This window comes from Engystomops pustulosus, chromosome 4 (genome assembly GCF_040894005.1).
Source record: "Engystomops pustulosus chromosome 4, aEngPut4.maternal, whole genome shotgun sequence".
Lineage (NCBI taxonomy): Eukaryota > Metazoa > Chordata > Amphibia > Anura > Leptodactylidae > Engystomops > Engystomops pustulosus.
Window position 1 is genome coordinate 20,618,447 of NC_092414.1, and position 16,659 is coordinate 20,635,105.

At 41.8% G+C, this 16,659-nt stretch overlaps 1 protein-coding gene across 3 annotated transcripts in view; it reads left to right on the top strand.

Annotated features, from left to right (window-relative positions):
• Positions 1-16,659, top strand: part of TSPAN9 (tetraspanin 9) — a 328,064-nt gene that overhangs the window by 276,991 nt on the left and 34,414 nt on the right. For all 3 annotated transcript variants that reach the window (XM_072145432.1, XM_072145433.1, XM_072145431.1), the window contains 2 exons: positions 14,946-15,137; positions 16,250-16,324. In XM_072145432.1, the coding sequence (XP_072001533.1) occupies positions 14,946-15,137; positions 16,250-16,324 (267 nt within the window). The remainder of the gene's footprint in view (positions 1-14,945; positions 15,138-16,249; positions 16,325-16,659) is intronic.

Genomic DNA, 16,659 nt, shown 5'->3' on the forward strand with positions numbered 1-16,659 from the left:
ATCTATTTTTCTGGAATATCTAGATCTTACAAGGTTATTGTTGAATACATATGTGTGATGTAACTTAATGCATATAGGTGACATTGTGGAGACCTTGACAAGTGGATATTAACCAGTCTACAGCCGGTGCCGCACTCTCATTCCCTCCGTGACTTTCTTTTGCCTTATTCTCATTTGCGATAGATGTGAAATGAAGGGAACCGAAAATGAGAAGGCATAAAAATTGACCCACTTACAATACCTGAACAAGTTATCGAGAGAGAGGCAGAGTGGATGCGATTCAACTCCCATACGCTAAAACTTTTAATGTGCCAGAGACAAAAAAAATGGATTCTACTTAATTAATATTTCCCAGGAAATGTAGATCATACAAATTCAGCCTTCAGCTAAAATTATATATAACCCAGGTGGGTTAACCATTGTCTTGGTGGGTCCCAGTACAACAAAAAAGTATCTGGAGCATTTGATGTGAGGACGTTATGTAATACCCCTTTTCTCCTGTAGAGGCCACTGTTGGAAAATTGTGCAGCTGCTCACAGCTTTACTTAGGTGATCTAGATCTGATCAGATCTAATCTCCAGCTGCTGTATGGATCTAATCTGATCAGACCTCCAGCAGAAACAGTGATTAGGAACTGATCAAATCTCATCCTTAGGCACACCAGTGATCTGGATCTTCTCAGATGAATTCCCCTGCAGTATTGATCTGGATATGATCAGATTTGGTCTCTCGCAGCTCCATTGATCGGGATCTGATGAAATCTCATCTCTAGCTGCACCAGTGATCTAGATTTGCTCAGATCTAATCTTCAGGAACATTTTTGATCTGAATCGGAGTTAATCCAGTCTCTTGCAGCACTAGTCATCTGATCTCTAGCTACACTAGTGATCTGGATATGGTCGAATCTGATCGATACCAACATTAGTGATCTGGATATGGTCAGATCTGATCTCTAACAACACAAGTGATCTGGAAATGATCAGATCTGATCTCTACCAACACTAAAGACCTGGATATGGTCAGATCTGATCTCTACCAACACTAGTGATCTGGATATGGTCAGATCTGATCTCTACCAACACTAGTAATCTTCATATGGTCAGATCTGATCTCCAGTCGCACCAGTTTTCTAGATCTGTTCAGATCTAATCCCTAGCAGTACGTCATTTTAATGAATGGGTTGTTTGGAAGGCACCTAAAAAAGTTGGATTATTCCAATCTTGATCCAAAAGCTAGGTATGGCTATATTATTCCTGATCCTCCATGATCTGGAACTGTTTAGATATGAACTCCCACAACATCAATGATCTAATCACCGGTAATCTGGATCTGCCCAGATCTCCTGCAAGAGCATTGATCTAATCACCAGTAATCTGGATCTACTCAGATCTCTTGCAAGAGCATTGATCTAATCTGGATCTGCTCCTGAAGGATTTTAGAAGGTCTTATCCACTTTATAAAGTTGGTTCATCCCAATCTTGAGCCAAGGGCTTTCCAAACAGGTCAGAGTTATACCTACCCAGTCTCTATGTTAAGGTTCAACAGAGGCATCTAGTTTCCAGATCACCTCCTCATCCAAATTATTGAAGAAACAGAAGCCATTTTGACCAACTGTTAAAGTGACAACCATCTAAATTTGTAATTTTTGAAGGGCTTGCCTAAAAAAACTCGAATTGACTCAACCAGACTTTTTTTGGAGGGGTTAAAATCAGGTAGGAACCAGAGAGGAACCATTTATTAGATGTCAAGGGTCAACAAAATTATGTTGACATGAAGAAATTTGAATTTATTACAAAAAACACCAGCGAAAATCCCCAAACTCTGAATATACAGTAATACAATATCCAAGGAACCACCATAACATTTATAGGTGGATTGTTTTGAGTCCTCCTAACACCTCGAATTGCACTTTAGAAATCATTTCCACCTTTACAATGAATTGTTATGGTCCTAAATAGAATTCAATACCATATTTTACGAGACACCACAAACCCAAAATTGACCTGTTTGGGGAGGCTTCTGCTAGTGAAGACGATATAACTCTTCTAATATGAGGTGTGTTAAACAAAATGGTAAGAGCGGGAGTAAAGTTCTATCATCTATCACTGTTCCCAGGCCGATTTTCTATTCCATTATATGGCCGAGAAATTTTAACATGGCATATAACAACATGGCAGACCTTTTATAGCCGCCATAAATATGTTATTCTATACATTAGCTGACAGAGGGAAATGATATATGATGTAATATGGGGTTCAACGTATTACTGGAAGTGCTTACTAAGCAGAATATATGGAGAAATGGCCGTTTCTTGCACCAGGTGCTGTGTACAGGGAAACAAAGCAATATCTTTGACACATTAGACATGCCCCAAACTTGATAGGTCGGGTTACGGAGTGTAACTTTCACCCAGTTCTGCTATTATGTAGTAACTCTTCATGTGTGGATAATGCTCTGGACTGGCCTGAGAGCTTGTCAGAGAGGGCAAATACATTGGAATTTACGGTTCTTAGACAAGCATAACCTCCTTTATTGACTGCTCCTCTGTCGTATCCCTCGCCCAAATCGCTCCAATTTGACCTCAACTTACACCACTAACTCCAACTGTACCTCCACTTCCATCCCTTTCTCCACCTCCACCTCTACCCCTACCGCCCCCTCTACTCACATCTACCTCACCTCGACCTCTACCTCCACATCTACCCCTACCTACACTTCCACCTCTTCTTCTACCTACACCGTAATCTTCATCTCCACCCATTCTTCTTCCTACAACTCTATTTGTAATTCTACCTTTACTTCTCCCTCCATCTCTACCCCACCCCCACCTCTACTTTTACCTCTACCTCCACCTCTACTTCTTGCTCTTCCTCACCTCCACCTCTACATCCACTTTTACTTCTTCCTTCACTTCTACCTCACCACTGCCTCTACATCCACCTCTGCCTCAACATCTACCCTGGCTCCACCTCTAACTTCACTTCTATTTTTTCCTCTACCTCACCATCACTATCTCCAACTCTACCTCAACATATACCTCTACCTCCACCTCTACCTCCACCTTTAATTATTCCTCTACCTCACCACCACCATCTCCAACTCTACCTCAACATCATCCCCTGCCTCCACCTCTAACTCACCTCTACCCCTACCTCCACCTCTACCTCAACCTTTACTTCTTCCTCTACTTCACCACCATCATCTCCAACTCCACCTCAACACCTACCCCTACCTCCACCTCTACTTCTTGCTCTTCCTCACCACCACCTCTAAATCCACTTTTAATTCTTCCTTCACCTCTACCTCACCACTGCCTCTACATTCTCCTCTGCCTCAACATCTACCATGCCTCCACCTCTAACTTCACTTCTATTTCTTCCTCTACCTCACCACCACCATCTCCAACTCTACCTCAACATATACCCCTACCTCCACCTCTACCTCAACCTTTACTTATTCCTCTACCTCACCACCACCATCTCCATCTCTAGCTCAACATCTTCCCCTGCCTCCACCTCTAACTCACCTCTACCCCTACCTCTACCTCTACCTCAACCTCAACCTTTACTTCTTCCTCTACTTCACCACCATCATCTCCAACTGTACCTCAACATCTACCCCTACCTCCACCTCTACCTCCACCTTTACTCCTTTCTCCACCTTTACCTCACCACCTCCACCTCTACCTCAACATCACGCCCTACCTCCACCTCTTACCCCACCTTCACCCCATACCTCCACATCCATCATCAACTGCATCAGCAATACCCTAGCCATTACTGCTTCTGCCTGAAGACATTTAGGTGATATATGAAGACTTAAATAAATACATTGATTTATATGGAATAGTATGCAAATTAGTTAATAGCCAACTAGACAGTAGTCAGTCCTGGAAAAAATAGTAGTTCGTCTGCAAAAGCAGACATGGCCACACCCCCAGAACACTTTAAATATTTGCATATAGTTAAAAATCTAATAAAAAACGTAATGTATTGGTCTAAAGACACTGGAAATGGGCTGAGTGCCCCGTCCATGGTAGGTCTGTAGACGTCCAGAGATAATGTAGCCTCTTATGTGACCGTCTCTTCAGAAGAAGTTTGTTTAATAACACGAGACGGTTTAATGAAGCAAAGTTTTCGCACCTTTTGATCGCCACTGTAATTAATTTGAACTCTGCGGCGACGCGCCAGGAACGGGAGAATGTGAAGGCCAAAGCTCACTGCTCCATTCTCTGCCACTTGTTCTAAAATCATTTATTAGAACATTTTCTCTTGTACCATCAAATCTAATTAAATTGCAGAATGTCGAAACGTAACGAGGAAAAAAAAAACCTCACTTTCAATTATTTCTCAAGGTTTCGAGATCTCTGTTACTGTTGTTTCGCTCCTGGACGATCCCTGGACCTTAGACATTGATTGACTTTAGAACATATGACCGTTTTACATAGATAGACAGGACTTAAAGGCGTTGTCCATTATTAGCAAGAAGGGGCTTTTTCCAGTTAAGAAACACAAGTCAATTCCATTTAAGAGAAAGGGGCTGAACTGCAATACCAGACGCAGCCTGTAGAATACAGTGGCGCTGTTTCTAAAATATGTTATGCTCTAAGGGTTTTTCAGATTTTTTTAACCAATCCTGATAATAGGGAATCATTTTGAGATTGATGGAGGTCCGAGGTCAATAAATCTGGATGCATCCATCGCAGTTCAGTAATATTCGTGAGCTGCAATACCTAACGCAGCCACTATACAACGTACAGCGCTCTCCATGTGAGGAAGTGAAGAAACTGTAGCCTTCGTCTGAGCTCTACAGTCTATTACATGGACAGATCCTTTAAAAAGGTCTCTTTAAAGTCCAGTTCAGCTCATGGCTCAGTGCTCTCCTTTGCAGGCAGTGATTGGCTGTAGGACTCTCTCCAGAGCTACGAAGACTTGTGGTGGCAGCACAAGGGCAATGAAGGGTCGGTAAATGACAAAAAAAATCTTCCTTTTAGTAAAAAAAATAACACTTTTGATGCCACAACCTTAGACACTACCTTTTGTTTCTGGTGTAATTTTAAAGATAAGAATCTTAGCTTTCAAAATGCACCAGAATCACAGTCTCCTGAGCTGTAGGAACATGGGCAGTTAAAGACAAAGTTGGAAATGTAAGATGCAGATAAATATCCAATACCTAACTATGTCTTTAACTGTCTATAGGGGTATTTATCATATGGGAATCCTACCCCCTGATAGATCCGTGGATCTATCAGGAAGCTCCGGTCTCCTGATATATCTTGCAGGGGTGGGGGGCTGTGTCGTTGGGCAGTTATACAATAAGTACAGCCTGGTGTAAAATTGCGCTGAGACCTATCCACAACTATGAATACCCCCCCTTGACACCAATTTAGGCTGGGAGGTGGTGTAAGGAGGGAAATAGGTGTACAAACCATGATAAATCTGCCCACCTCAAATCTCCAGTTTAGGGGTTTTATATCACCTTATTCCTCTTATCTTTAAAATTACACCAGAAGCATAAATTGGTGCTACAGAACGTACGATCAGGGCATCAAAAGTGATGCTCTACCACCTGTCTCTGAGTATGACTCATCTCCTCCAAAATGCGACTTATTTCATCACATTTGCATATAACTTTGCAAACAATAGTTTTTTTGGGGCAATTTTTTACCTAAAAGAGGGATTTCTAGTTAGAATATTTATTCCCCACCTGAGGGGGGGCTGCTGGTTTACTGGGGTAAAAACCGGTGTCCGGTTCCCTTTACGAGATATACTCAATTTTTGGGTGTCATCTGCATCTAAATTTTGGCTTATTGTTCCGAAAATCTCCCTCGTTGACTGTGCTAGCGATTGGCGGAGGCTCTGATACAGATATCGGCTGAATGACTATGACACAGTGAATATTCCTTTTGTTTAAGCGGAGTGACCTTGTTCTGGGAGCGCCCCGCTGCTGCCAAATCGTCCGGCGGAGATAAGTTACTGAGTAATTAATACCCTGGAACATATTCCTTTCAGCCGCGCGAGGATTTACCAGTATGAAGCGAACGGGCATAAAAAGCATTCTGCCCGACACATGCTACATATCTCCTGCCTCCTCGGTTTTTTTGCCGCTTTTCCAATTTGCAATTCACTGAAATGTATTCAGGTGGAAAGAAATGTATAAATCACTCGCCACCGAACCCATAGACTCCCACAATAAAGAAATAAATCACAAAGACTCCAAATGGAAATTAATATTTGAAAGATTTTTTTTTTTCTTTTTTTCCTCCGTGGAAGCAAATCGTACCTGTAATATGAACCTGCTCTGATGCGCCTTCATGCAACTTGTACTAATTCATGAGAAAGCTCTCCGAAACACCATTTCGGAGTTTTTAGTGCCACCTAGTCGCCAAGAACATCCCTTTAAATATGTTCCATGCGGTTTTACATGTACTCTTTAAAGAGATCCCTTTAAAAAAAAGAGCAAAGTTGACCAGGGTAAGTACAACCCCCTACTAGGGTCAACCATTATGTACTTACTCTAATAAGCTTTCCCCATCTTACATAGTTACATAGTTTATATGGTTGAAAAAAAGACACATATACATCAAGTTCACCCAAGGAAGGAAAGCGATTGGATGAGCAAGTGAGAAAAACCGGCTCTACGTGCTGCGGGCCGATTGACCTGCTATTGGGACCTACCCGCTTACCCCGGTGGCTGAGTTACTAAATGCATGCCTCCTTCCTCAACACCATTCAGTTTGGAGGGGCGTGCATATATCCTCGTGTCTCACAGCAGCTAGCACAGTCCTGCTGCTCCACCTCCTCAGTTAGCTCCTCCTCTTTCCAGTGTAACACTCACTTACTGCTCAGTCTCGCCTCTCCCGCTTCAACTGAAGCTGTGCTAGTTCATGTGAGATCCAAACAGACAGCAGATGACATGTGACCAGGGCTAAGAAACACCCTCAATCTATAAGCTGCTGCATTAGAGTAAGTTATGATTGCTTAATATAAGTAAAAATGTCATTGCAGTAAATATTCCCCTTCTGGCTTTACGGGTAGGTGTACTTTTGGTACTTCTGATGGTGTCTCATGTCCTGAGGGATTTCCAGTAGGTCAGGGGGGCAAGAACTAACTTGCACTGATAACTGAATGCTAGCATTCTCACTCAACATCACTGGCTTTCAGTCACATCTCACAGCAGCTAGCACAGTCCTGCTCCTCCACAACCAGGCCCCTCCTCCTCCCAGTGTAACTCTCACTCACTGCTCAGCCTTTCCTCTCTCACGTCAGCTGAAGCTGAGCCAGCTCATGTGAGATCCAAGACAATATGTGACCACGGAAATGTGTGAGAAGCTGCAAATTTACTACGGGAACTTAGTACTTTATTAGTACCTTATGTGTTTATTGACTTGCCTTCCACAAGGGCTTCCATGGCCTTGAAAGTTGAACTTCTGTATTACTACAAGGTATCGTAAGACTGATAATTACCCTTCTATTACCTCGTCTGAGATTATGACATCACACTGATTTATCGTTTTACGGTTTGTGTTACGAGGCTTATTAAACACGACTCCGGCGTCGCATCGGTAAAAGTTACTATACATAAGGGAGCGCCGCCTGATAGTAGTGCGGAGGCTTCACTTTCATCAAAAAGTAGATTTTTTTTTTTTTTTGTTAATGCTTGAGGGTAAAATTTTGCAACTATTATCCCAGGTAAAAAAGTGTTTTCCCTACATCTGGTAACAGTAAAGGGATTTTTACTGTGACACATAATAATAAAGACACTTTGGGAGCCTCCGAGGATTAACGACATTAAAGTTTTTACATTCAAAATCTGTCTATCCGTCAGCAGTGTAAATTACATGCAATATTACAAGAAAGTAACCAAGGAGATATTGTCTTATAGCGCTTTATGGCGTCATTGTGTATTAGTATCGCTTTATTGTTTATCTACTTCAGCTCCCCTTTAATTTAAGTATAGTTACCTAGCAACAGCTAGTCCTATTGTCTGTGCTGCTCCCTATAGATACACAATACAATGAACTGTAGTACTGTACTGTGTCCATATATACAGGATAGGAGTAGTAGTACTGTACTGTGTCCATATATACAGGATAGGAGCAGTAGTACTGTGCTGTGTGCATGTATACAGGATAGGAGTAGTAGTACTGTACTGTATCTATATATATACAGGATAGGAGTAGTAGTACTGTACTGTATCTATATATACAGGATAGGAGTAGTAGTACTGTGCTGTGCCCATATATACAGGATAGGAGTAGTAGTACTGTACTTTGTGCATATATACAGGATAGGAGTAGTAGTTCTGTGCTGTGCCCATATATACAGGATAGGGGTTGTAGTACTGTGCTGTGTCCATATATACAGGATAGGAGTAGTAGTACTGTACTGTATCTATATACAGCATAGGAGTAGTAGTACTGTACTGTGTGCATGTATACAGGATAGGAGTAGTAGTACTGTGCTGTGCCCATATATACAGGATAGGAGTAGTAGTACTGTGCTGTGCTCATATATACTGGATAGGAGGAGTAGTACTGTGCTGTGCTCATATATACTGAATAAGAGTAGTAGTTCTGTGCTGTGCCCATATATATACAGGATAGGAGTAGTAGTACTGTGATGTGCTCATATATACAGGATAGGAGTAGTCGTATTGTGCTGCGCCCATATATACAGGATAGGAGAAGTAGTACTGTACTGTATCTATATACAGGATAGGAGTAGTAGTACTGTACTGTGTGCATGTATACAGGATAGGAGTAGTAGTACTGTGCTGTGCCCATATATACAGGATAGGAGTAGTAGTACTGTGATGTGCTCATATATACAGGATAGGAGTAGTCGTATTGTGCTGCGCCCATATATACAGGATAGGAGAAGTAGTACTGTACTGTATCTATATACAGGATAGGAGTAGTAGTACTGTGCTGTGCCTATATATACAGGATAGGAGTAGTAGTACTGTGCTGTGCCCATATATACAGGATAGGAGTAGTAGTACTGTGATGTGCTCATATATACAGGATAGGAGTAGTCGTATTGTGCTGCGCCCATATATACAGGATAGGAGAAGTAGTACTGTACTGTATCTATATACAGGATAGGAGTAGTAGTACTGTGCTGTGCCTATATATACAGGATAGGAGTAGTAGTACTGTGCTGTGCCCATATATACAGGATAGGAGTAGTAGTACTGTGCTGTGCTCATATATACTGAATAAGAGTAGTAGTTCTGTGCTGTGCCCATATATACAGGATAGGAGTAGTAGTAATGTGCTATCTATAGGGGATCCGCTGTGCCCATATATACAGGATAAGAGTAGTAGTAATGTGCTTTGCCCATATATACAGGATAGGAGTAGTAGTACTGTGCTGTGCCCTTATATACAGGATAGGAGTAGTAGTACTGTGCTGTGCCTATATATACAGGATAGGAGTAGTAGTACTGTGCTGTGCCCATATATACAGGATAGGAGTAGTAGTACTGTGCTGTGCCCTTATATACAGGATAGGAGTAGTAGTACTCTTGTGTTCCCTTATGTACAGGATAGGAGTAATAGTACTGTGCTGGTTTCATGAGTTGCTCAGCTGCCCATCAACCAGCTTTTTTGGGTGAGCCTGAAAGCCGAGCCCAAACTTCTTCTGCACAGAGCTCAACATTACGGTTCGGGTCCACTCATCACTAGAGGTTTTTGCATTTGCATCTGAAGCTGATAATAACTGACACCCATGGGGCCGTGACAGAACCCTAAATCTGGGACTGCCCCGCCTCAATCCGGATGATTAGGAACTACATCTTTCCTTAGAATCCTGACTTTAAATAAAAAGCCTAAAGAACAAAGAGGGTCTAATTGGATCGGAGAAATGTAATAAAGCGAAGAGGAATCTGTATGGTGAGGATAAGCCCCCGGCTTTGCTGTAGGTTGCAGCACAATGGCAGAGCTGCAGTCAGTGTCAGATTTTATTATCCTAACCAATCACTGTCTCCATCAAACGGAATGCGAAAAACTCCTAAATGATGGCGGGTTTTTACGGAGGAGAGAGGGAGAGTGGACGGCTGTAAATATCCCCCCCCCCCCCCCCCGCTGCGCCGTGCTCCCTCTTCCGGGCCTCTAATTTATTATAAATTATACACATTGATCTCACATTGATAAAGCAGCCAATTTTTTTTTGCGTGTGGCGAAAGTGTAGAACTTCATCTTGTGGTTTGGGGACATAAATCTTTGGCGCCATCGTGTATGTTATACATACGTATACATTTTTTGCCCCCGGTTTTTTGATTAATAGAGAGGAGATTGAGTGGGGCAGGTGACAAATTCAGCACAATCGCCCGTTCAATAATTCCGCTATTGTGTCTGTGTAGCAACAATGATGAAGGAAATTGCCTTAAAGGAACAGTCCTTGAAGGGTTTTTGTCTTGTTTTTTTATTTTATATATTCATTGACAACTTAAAGTGGACCTATCACTAGGAATGTAATTTTTTAGCTGGTGACAAGTTCCAATAGCCTGTGCTATGCCGTTAAAAAATGCCTTTGTCAGCATTCTGAATTATTTCAGCACTTTAGAAAAGTTAATTTCACATTACCTGGCTCCCTGCCAGCAGCGTGTGGTAAGTCCTTGGGGAGGGGGCAGATGTAGCCTAAGTCAGTCTCCTATCCTCCACACACACCTCTCTCCACTTCCTGTCATGTGCATTAAGCAGGCAGGGGAGGGAGGGGGATGAGTGAGGACTAGAGGAAGAATGCATGAGGTGACTGAGACACAGGTTGCTGCAGCTGCTCCTTTACCCCCGGACTCACCAAACCCTGCTAGCAGAGAGCCGGGTAATGTGAAATAAACTTTTATAAAGTAGTGTCAGAATACAGAATGCTGACAAAGGCATTTTTTAAAATCAGTATAATATAGGCTTTTGGAACCTGTCGTCAGCTATAAATGACATCAGTTATGATCTAAATTAAGGAAGATCCATAATGCAGGTCTTTTTAATGCATAGCTATTAAGAAGTTGGATCCTCCAGGGACTGAGTCTCTCCACCCTGAGCATAGGTCATCTCTTTAGTAGACTTATCTCTTGACCATAGTATTGTGCAGCTAAAGAGGACATCTCCTGTGAAGGTAATATGGGTAATATGTAATGCTCTTTTTCTCCTGTGGGGGCAGTGCAGGGAATTTAAGTATCTGATTTGTACCAAGAATCAGCTTAATATTAAGGGATCCTTCAGAAAAAATAGGGATTTTCTTAAGTGAAGAATCCTTATATCTACCCATGGGTACCACTTCCTAAAAAATAGGGGTCCTTTCCCATCTATTTTGTAAACAAGACCCTTATACTTATTACTAAAAAATAAGGGACCACCACTATAGTAAGAGGGTCCCATTTCCCAATCCTTAACGTTATAGTTCGGTGGGAATACCTCTTTAAGTCACGCCCATTTTTGTTATATGGAGGGAGGGACACTGGGGCGACATCCAAGCCCTCAAACTCAAAATGTCCATCTACTCCTCTGAGGACTTGTTACATGAATCGGGCCCTTGGGATTTTTTTTTGGATTGTGTGTTGCTATTTATTTCATCGGGTAACGTTAACGTTCTGTTGCAGTTTTCCATTTTTTTCCCCATTTCCAGATAATAAAAAGTTAAAATCCGGAAAATAAACAGTTGTCTTAAATTTGATGGAACTCATTTTCTTTTTACTCTCGGAAAAAAATGGAAATAATTGCCGTAATATCCTGTGGTCTGTGTTTTTTACGCGTAGCTTCCTTTATAGTCCTTGTGGTCAATTACACCGGGGGTTTTACTTAAAATGAAGGGAAAATGTGCAGCGAAGCAGAAGGGCCACTTAGCGAAGGATATTAAAGGGCCATAAAGTGAAATAGACACTCGACTTAAAAATCCGTCGTCCCGTTTCCCGTGTCGTAATTTAATCAGAGTTTTATGGAATTTTGAGGGCTCCGCGTAAAAAAAGTCATCTTTCAGAAGGGCTATTTGACAGATTTGAGGTTCTTACAACAATTTCTCAGAGTTTAATATTCAACTAAAAAAAAAATGTGAGTGATTGAGTAGTAAATTAGAAAGCAATTGTAACTAAATTCCTACGGGGGCCATTACTTCAAATCCAATTCTCTCTTGATATACAGTAGACGATTTCTTGGTGATAAATGGCACATGAACTCGTAGAGGCGAGGACAGGATAAATGATGGAGGGAAAACTTCGGCCAACACGCAAAAAAATAACCGGTAAATAAGTTCTGAGAATTGTCTGAATCTGCTGGATTTCAGTGGTTTCGAAAATTGGATGTAAGGTCGAGAGCTTGGTCATGTCATTGTTTTATTTATAGACACAGATGCTTCTTTTTATGTAAGTTGGACGTGATCTGGGTTGTTCAGACATCCAGCCTACTCTACAACCACTTTCGACACATTTGTTTGTCAAACGCTCAACCTTCTCTTTATCTACTCTTGAGTTGTTCTTGGTTGGTCAGGTATCTAACCCACTCTGTATCTTCTGTCTTTGCTGGTCAGACACCTCACCTTCTCTGCATCTGCTCTCCAAATGTTCTTGGTGGATCACATTACCTTACGACACATTTGTTTGTCAAATGCCCAACCTTCTCTTTATCTACTCTTGAGTTGTTCTTGGTTGGTCAGGTATCTAACCCACTCTGCATCTTCTGTCTTTGATGGTCAGACACCTCACCTTCTCTACATCTGCTCTCCAAATGTTCTTGGTGGATCACATTACCTTTCGACACATTTGTTTGTCAAATGCCCAACCTTGTCTTTATCTACTCTTGAGTTGTTCTTGGTTGGTCAGGCGCCTAACCCACTCTGCATCTTCTGTCTTTGCTGGTCAGAGACCTCACCTTCTCTGCATCTGCTCTCCAAAAGTTCTTGGTGGATCACATTACCTTTCGACACATTTGTTCGTCAAATACCCAACCTTGTCTTTATCTACTCTTGAGTTGTTCTTGGTTGGTCAGGGTCCTAACTCACTCTGCATCTTCTGTCTTTGGTGGTCAGACACCTCACCTCTGCATCTGCTCTCCAAATGTTCTTGGTGGATCACATTACCTTTCGACACATTTGTTTGTCAAATGCCCAACCTTGTCTTTATCTACTCTTGAGTTGTTCTTGGTTGGTCAGGTGCCTAACACACTCTGCATCTTCTGTTTTTGCATCTACTTTAAAGATGTTTTTGGCTGGTCAGACACATAACTCACTATGCATCAACCTTTGAGATGTTACTGATGTGTCAGTTGCCCATCCTACTCCGCATTTACTTTAAAGATGATCTTGGTAGGTCAACTTACTATGCATCTAGTCTTGAGGTTCTTTTTGCTGGTTAGATGCTTATCATGCTATACACCTACTCTTACATGTTATTAGTTAGTTATAAACCAAATCTACTCTGCAACTGCTCTTGAGATGTTCTTAGGTAGTAAGAGGCCTAACCTACTCTGAATCCACTCTCCAGATGTTCTTGCTTGATTAGATTCCTAACCTGCTATCTTGAGATGTTCTTTGTTGGTCAGACACCTAATCTATTCTCTATCCACCCTTGAGATATCCCTGGTCTGTCAGATGCCCAACTTACTCTGAATCTAATTTCAAGATGGTCTTGGTTGGTCAGAGGAATAACTTACATTATAACCTATAATAGTCTTAGTCATAGACCTAACTTACTCTGCATCTTCTCTTGAGATGTTCTTGGTTGGTTAGAGACCTAACTTACACTGAATCTACTGTATTCTCAAGATGTTCTTAGTTGGTCAGAGGCCTAACCTACTCTGTCTCTACTCTTGAGCTGCTCTTTGTTGGTCAGACACCTAACCTATTCTCTATCCACCCTTGAGATATTCCTAGTTTGTCAGATTCCCAACTTGCTCTGCATCTAATTTCAAGATGGTCTTGGTGGGTCAGAGGAATAACTTACATTATAACCTACAAGGTTCTTAGATAGTCATAGACCTAACCTACTCTGCATCTACCTTTGAGATGTTCTTGGTTGGTTAGAGACCTAACTTACCCTGAATCTACTGTATTCTCAAGGTGTTCTTAGTTGATCAGAAGCCTAACCTACTCTGTCTCTACTCTTGAGATGTTCTTGGATGGTTAGAAGCCTAACCTACTCTGCCTCTACCCTTGACATGTTCTTTAATAGTTAGAAGCCTAACCTACTCTACATCTTTCCTTGAGATATATTTTTGGTTGGTTAGAGACCTAACCTACTCTGAATCTACTGCATTCCCGAGGTGTTCTTGGTTGTTCAGACGCTTAACCTACTCTGCCTCTACTCTTGAGATTTTCTTGGATGGTAAGAAGCATAACCTACTGTGAATCTATTCTCCAGATGTCCTCAGATGCCTAATCTGCTCCCCATTTACTCTTGAGATGTTATCGGTTGGTCAGACACCTAAACCTTTATCCTACTACCTAAAATCTTAGTCCTTAATACTAAGTTAACAATTTGTAGTACATTAGATTAATATTTGTAAAGCCTACCATCTTTGGTGAGCCTGGCTGAGAATGGTGATTGGTGGTTCTCCCATGTTTAACCCCATCGAGGTGCTTGGCATGCTTGACCAAAATGAAGAGGTATAGCTATAGGCCAACAATAGGGATCATACAGACCTAAAATATCTATTGGAGGAATCTGTTCACGATGATCAAATAATATGCACAGAGATGGAATCAACGCTCCTCAAACATTTCGGAAGTATCTTGTGGAATATTCCTTTAAAGGAAATGTCTCAGATGCCTTCCACTCTGTGGTGGCTTCTCCCTAGAGGGTTAAATACCGGCTCATTTTATTATCTTATTATAATGCAAATTTGAAGATTAAAGTTAAATTTTACGCAGAGTTATTATTTTGCGTTGTGAATAATTTACTATGTTGGTATTTTTGAATAAACTCCCTAAATCTCTCCCTCTTCTTCCTTCCAGCTCTGTGGCTGTGGACTGCTCGGAGTCGGGATATGGCTTTCTGTATCGCAAGGAAATTTTGCTACATTCTCTCCCAGCTTCCCGTCACTGTCGGCAGCAAATCTAGTGATTGCCATTGGCACAATCGTCATGGTGACTGGCTTCCTCGGATGTCTCGGTGCTATAAAGGAAAACAAGTGCCTCCTCTTAAGTGTGAGTTACTGTATATGACAATTTACAGGATACCTGTCACTTTTATCTACCAGATGTATGTTATAGAGCAGGAGGAGCTGAGCACATAGTACATAGTGTCCTATCTGCAGGCAGCATGTTATAGAGCAGGAGGAGCTGAGCACATAGTACATAGTGTCCTATCTGCAGGCAGCATGTTATAGAGCAGGAGGAGCTCAGCACATAGTACATAGTGTCCTATCTGCAGGCAGCATGTTATACATCAGGAGGAGCTGAGCAGATTGTGCAAAGTGTCCTATCTGCAGGCAGCATGCTATAGAGCAGGAGGAGCTCAGCACATAGTACATAGTGTCCTATCTGCAGGAAGCATGTTATACAGCAGGAGGAGCTGAGCAGATTGTGCAAAGTGTCCTATCTGAAGGCAGAATGTTATAGAGCAGGAGGAGCTGAGCAGATTGTACATAGAGTCCTATCTGCAGGGAGCGTGTTATAGTGCAGGAGGAGCTGAGCAGATTGTACATAGTGTCCTATCTGCAGGCAGCATGTTATAGAGCAGGATGAGCTCAGCAGATTGTACATATTGTCCTATCTGCAGGCAGCATGTTATAGAGCAGGAGGAGCTGAGCAGATTGTACATAGTGTCCTATCTGCAGGCAGCATGTTATAGAACAGGAGGAGCTGAGCAGATTGTACATAGCGTCCTATCTGCAGGCATCATGTTACAGAGCAGGAGGAGCTGAGCAGTTTGTACATAGTGTCCTATCTGCAGGCAGCATGTTATAGAGCATGATAAGCTGAGCAGATTGTACATAGTGTCCTATCTGCAGGCAGCATGTTATAGAGCAGGAGGAGCTGTGCAGATTGTACAAGAGTCCTATCTGCAGGCAGCATGTTATAGAGCAGGGGGAGCTGAGCAGATTGTACTTAGTGTCCTATCTGAAGGCAGCATGTTATAGAGCAGGAGAAGCTGAGCAGATTGTTCATATTGTCCTACCTGCAGGCAGCATGTTATACAGCAGGAGGAGCTGAGCAGAATGTTCATAGTGTCCTATCTGCAGGCAGCATGTTGTAGAGCAGAAAGACTTAATGTTTTGTTACAATTCCAAATATTAATGTACATTTTCTTCTTCCAGTTTTTCATCATTTTGCTGATCATTCTTTTGGCTGAGCTGATACTGCTTATCCTATTCTTCGTCTATATGGACAGGGTGAGTCATCTGCTTTTCTTCTATGGACACATATTATTGTATAGATAATATATGATTGTTTTTGATGAAACAGCGCCACATTTCTCCATAGCCCATGTCTGGTATTGCATCTGATTGTTATTCTTCATTGGGTGAAGCTAAGCTGCAATACTTGATATGTCCTTTTCCGTTCACTTCGAGGGGTTATCTAGAGTAAATATTTTAAAAATAGAGCCATATTTTAGGTCTTCACATGTGTGAGACCCCCACAAATCAGCTTTATATTAAACAGAGAGTGAAACAGGAAGTAGACAGCTCTATTTCCTGTTTAGTGGTCCGTCCAGGTCACTGCAGAT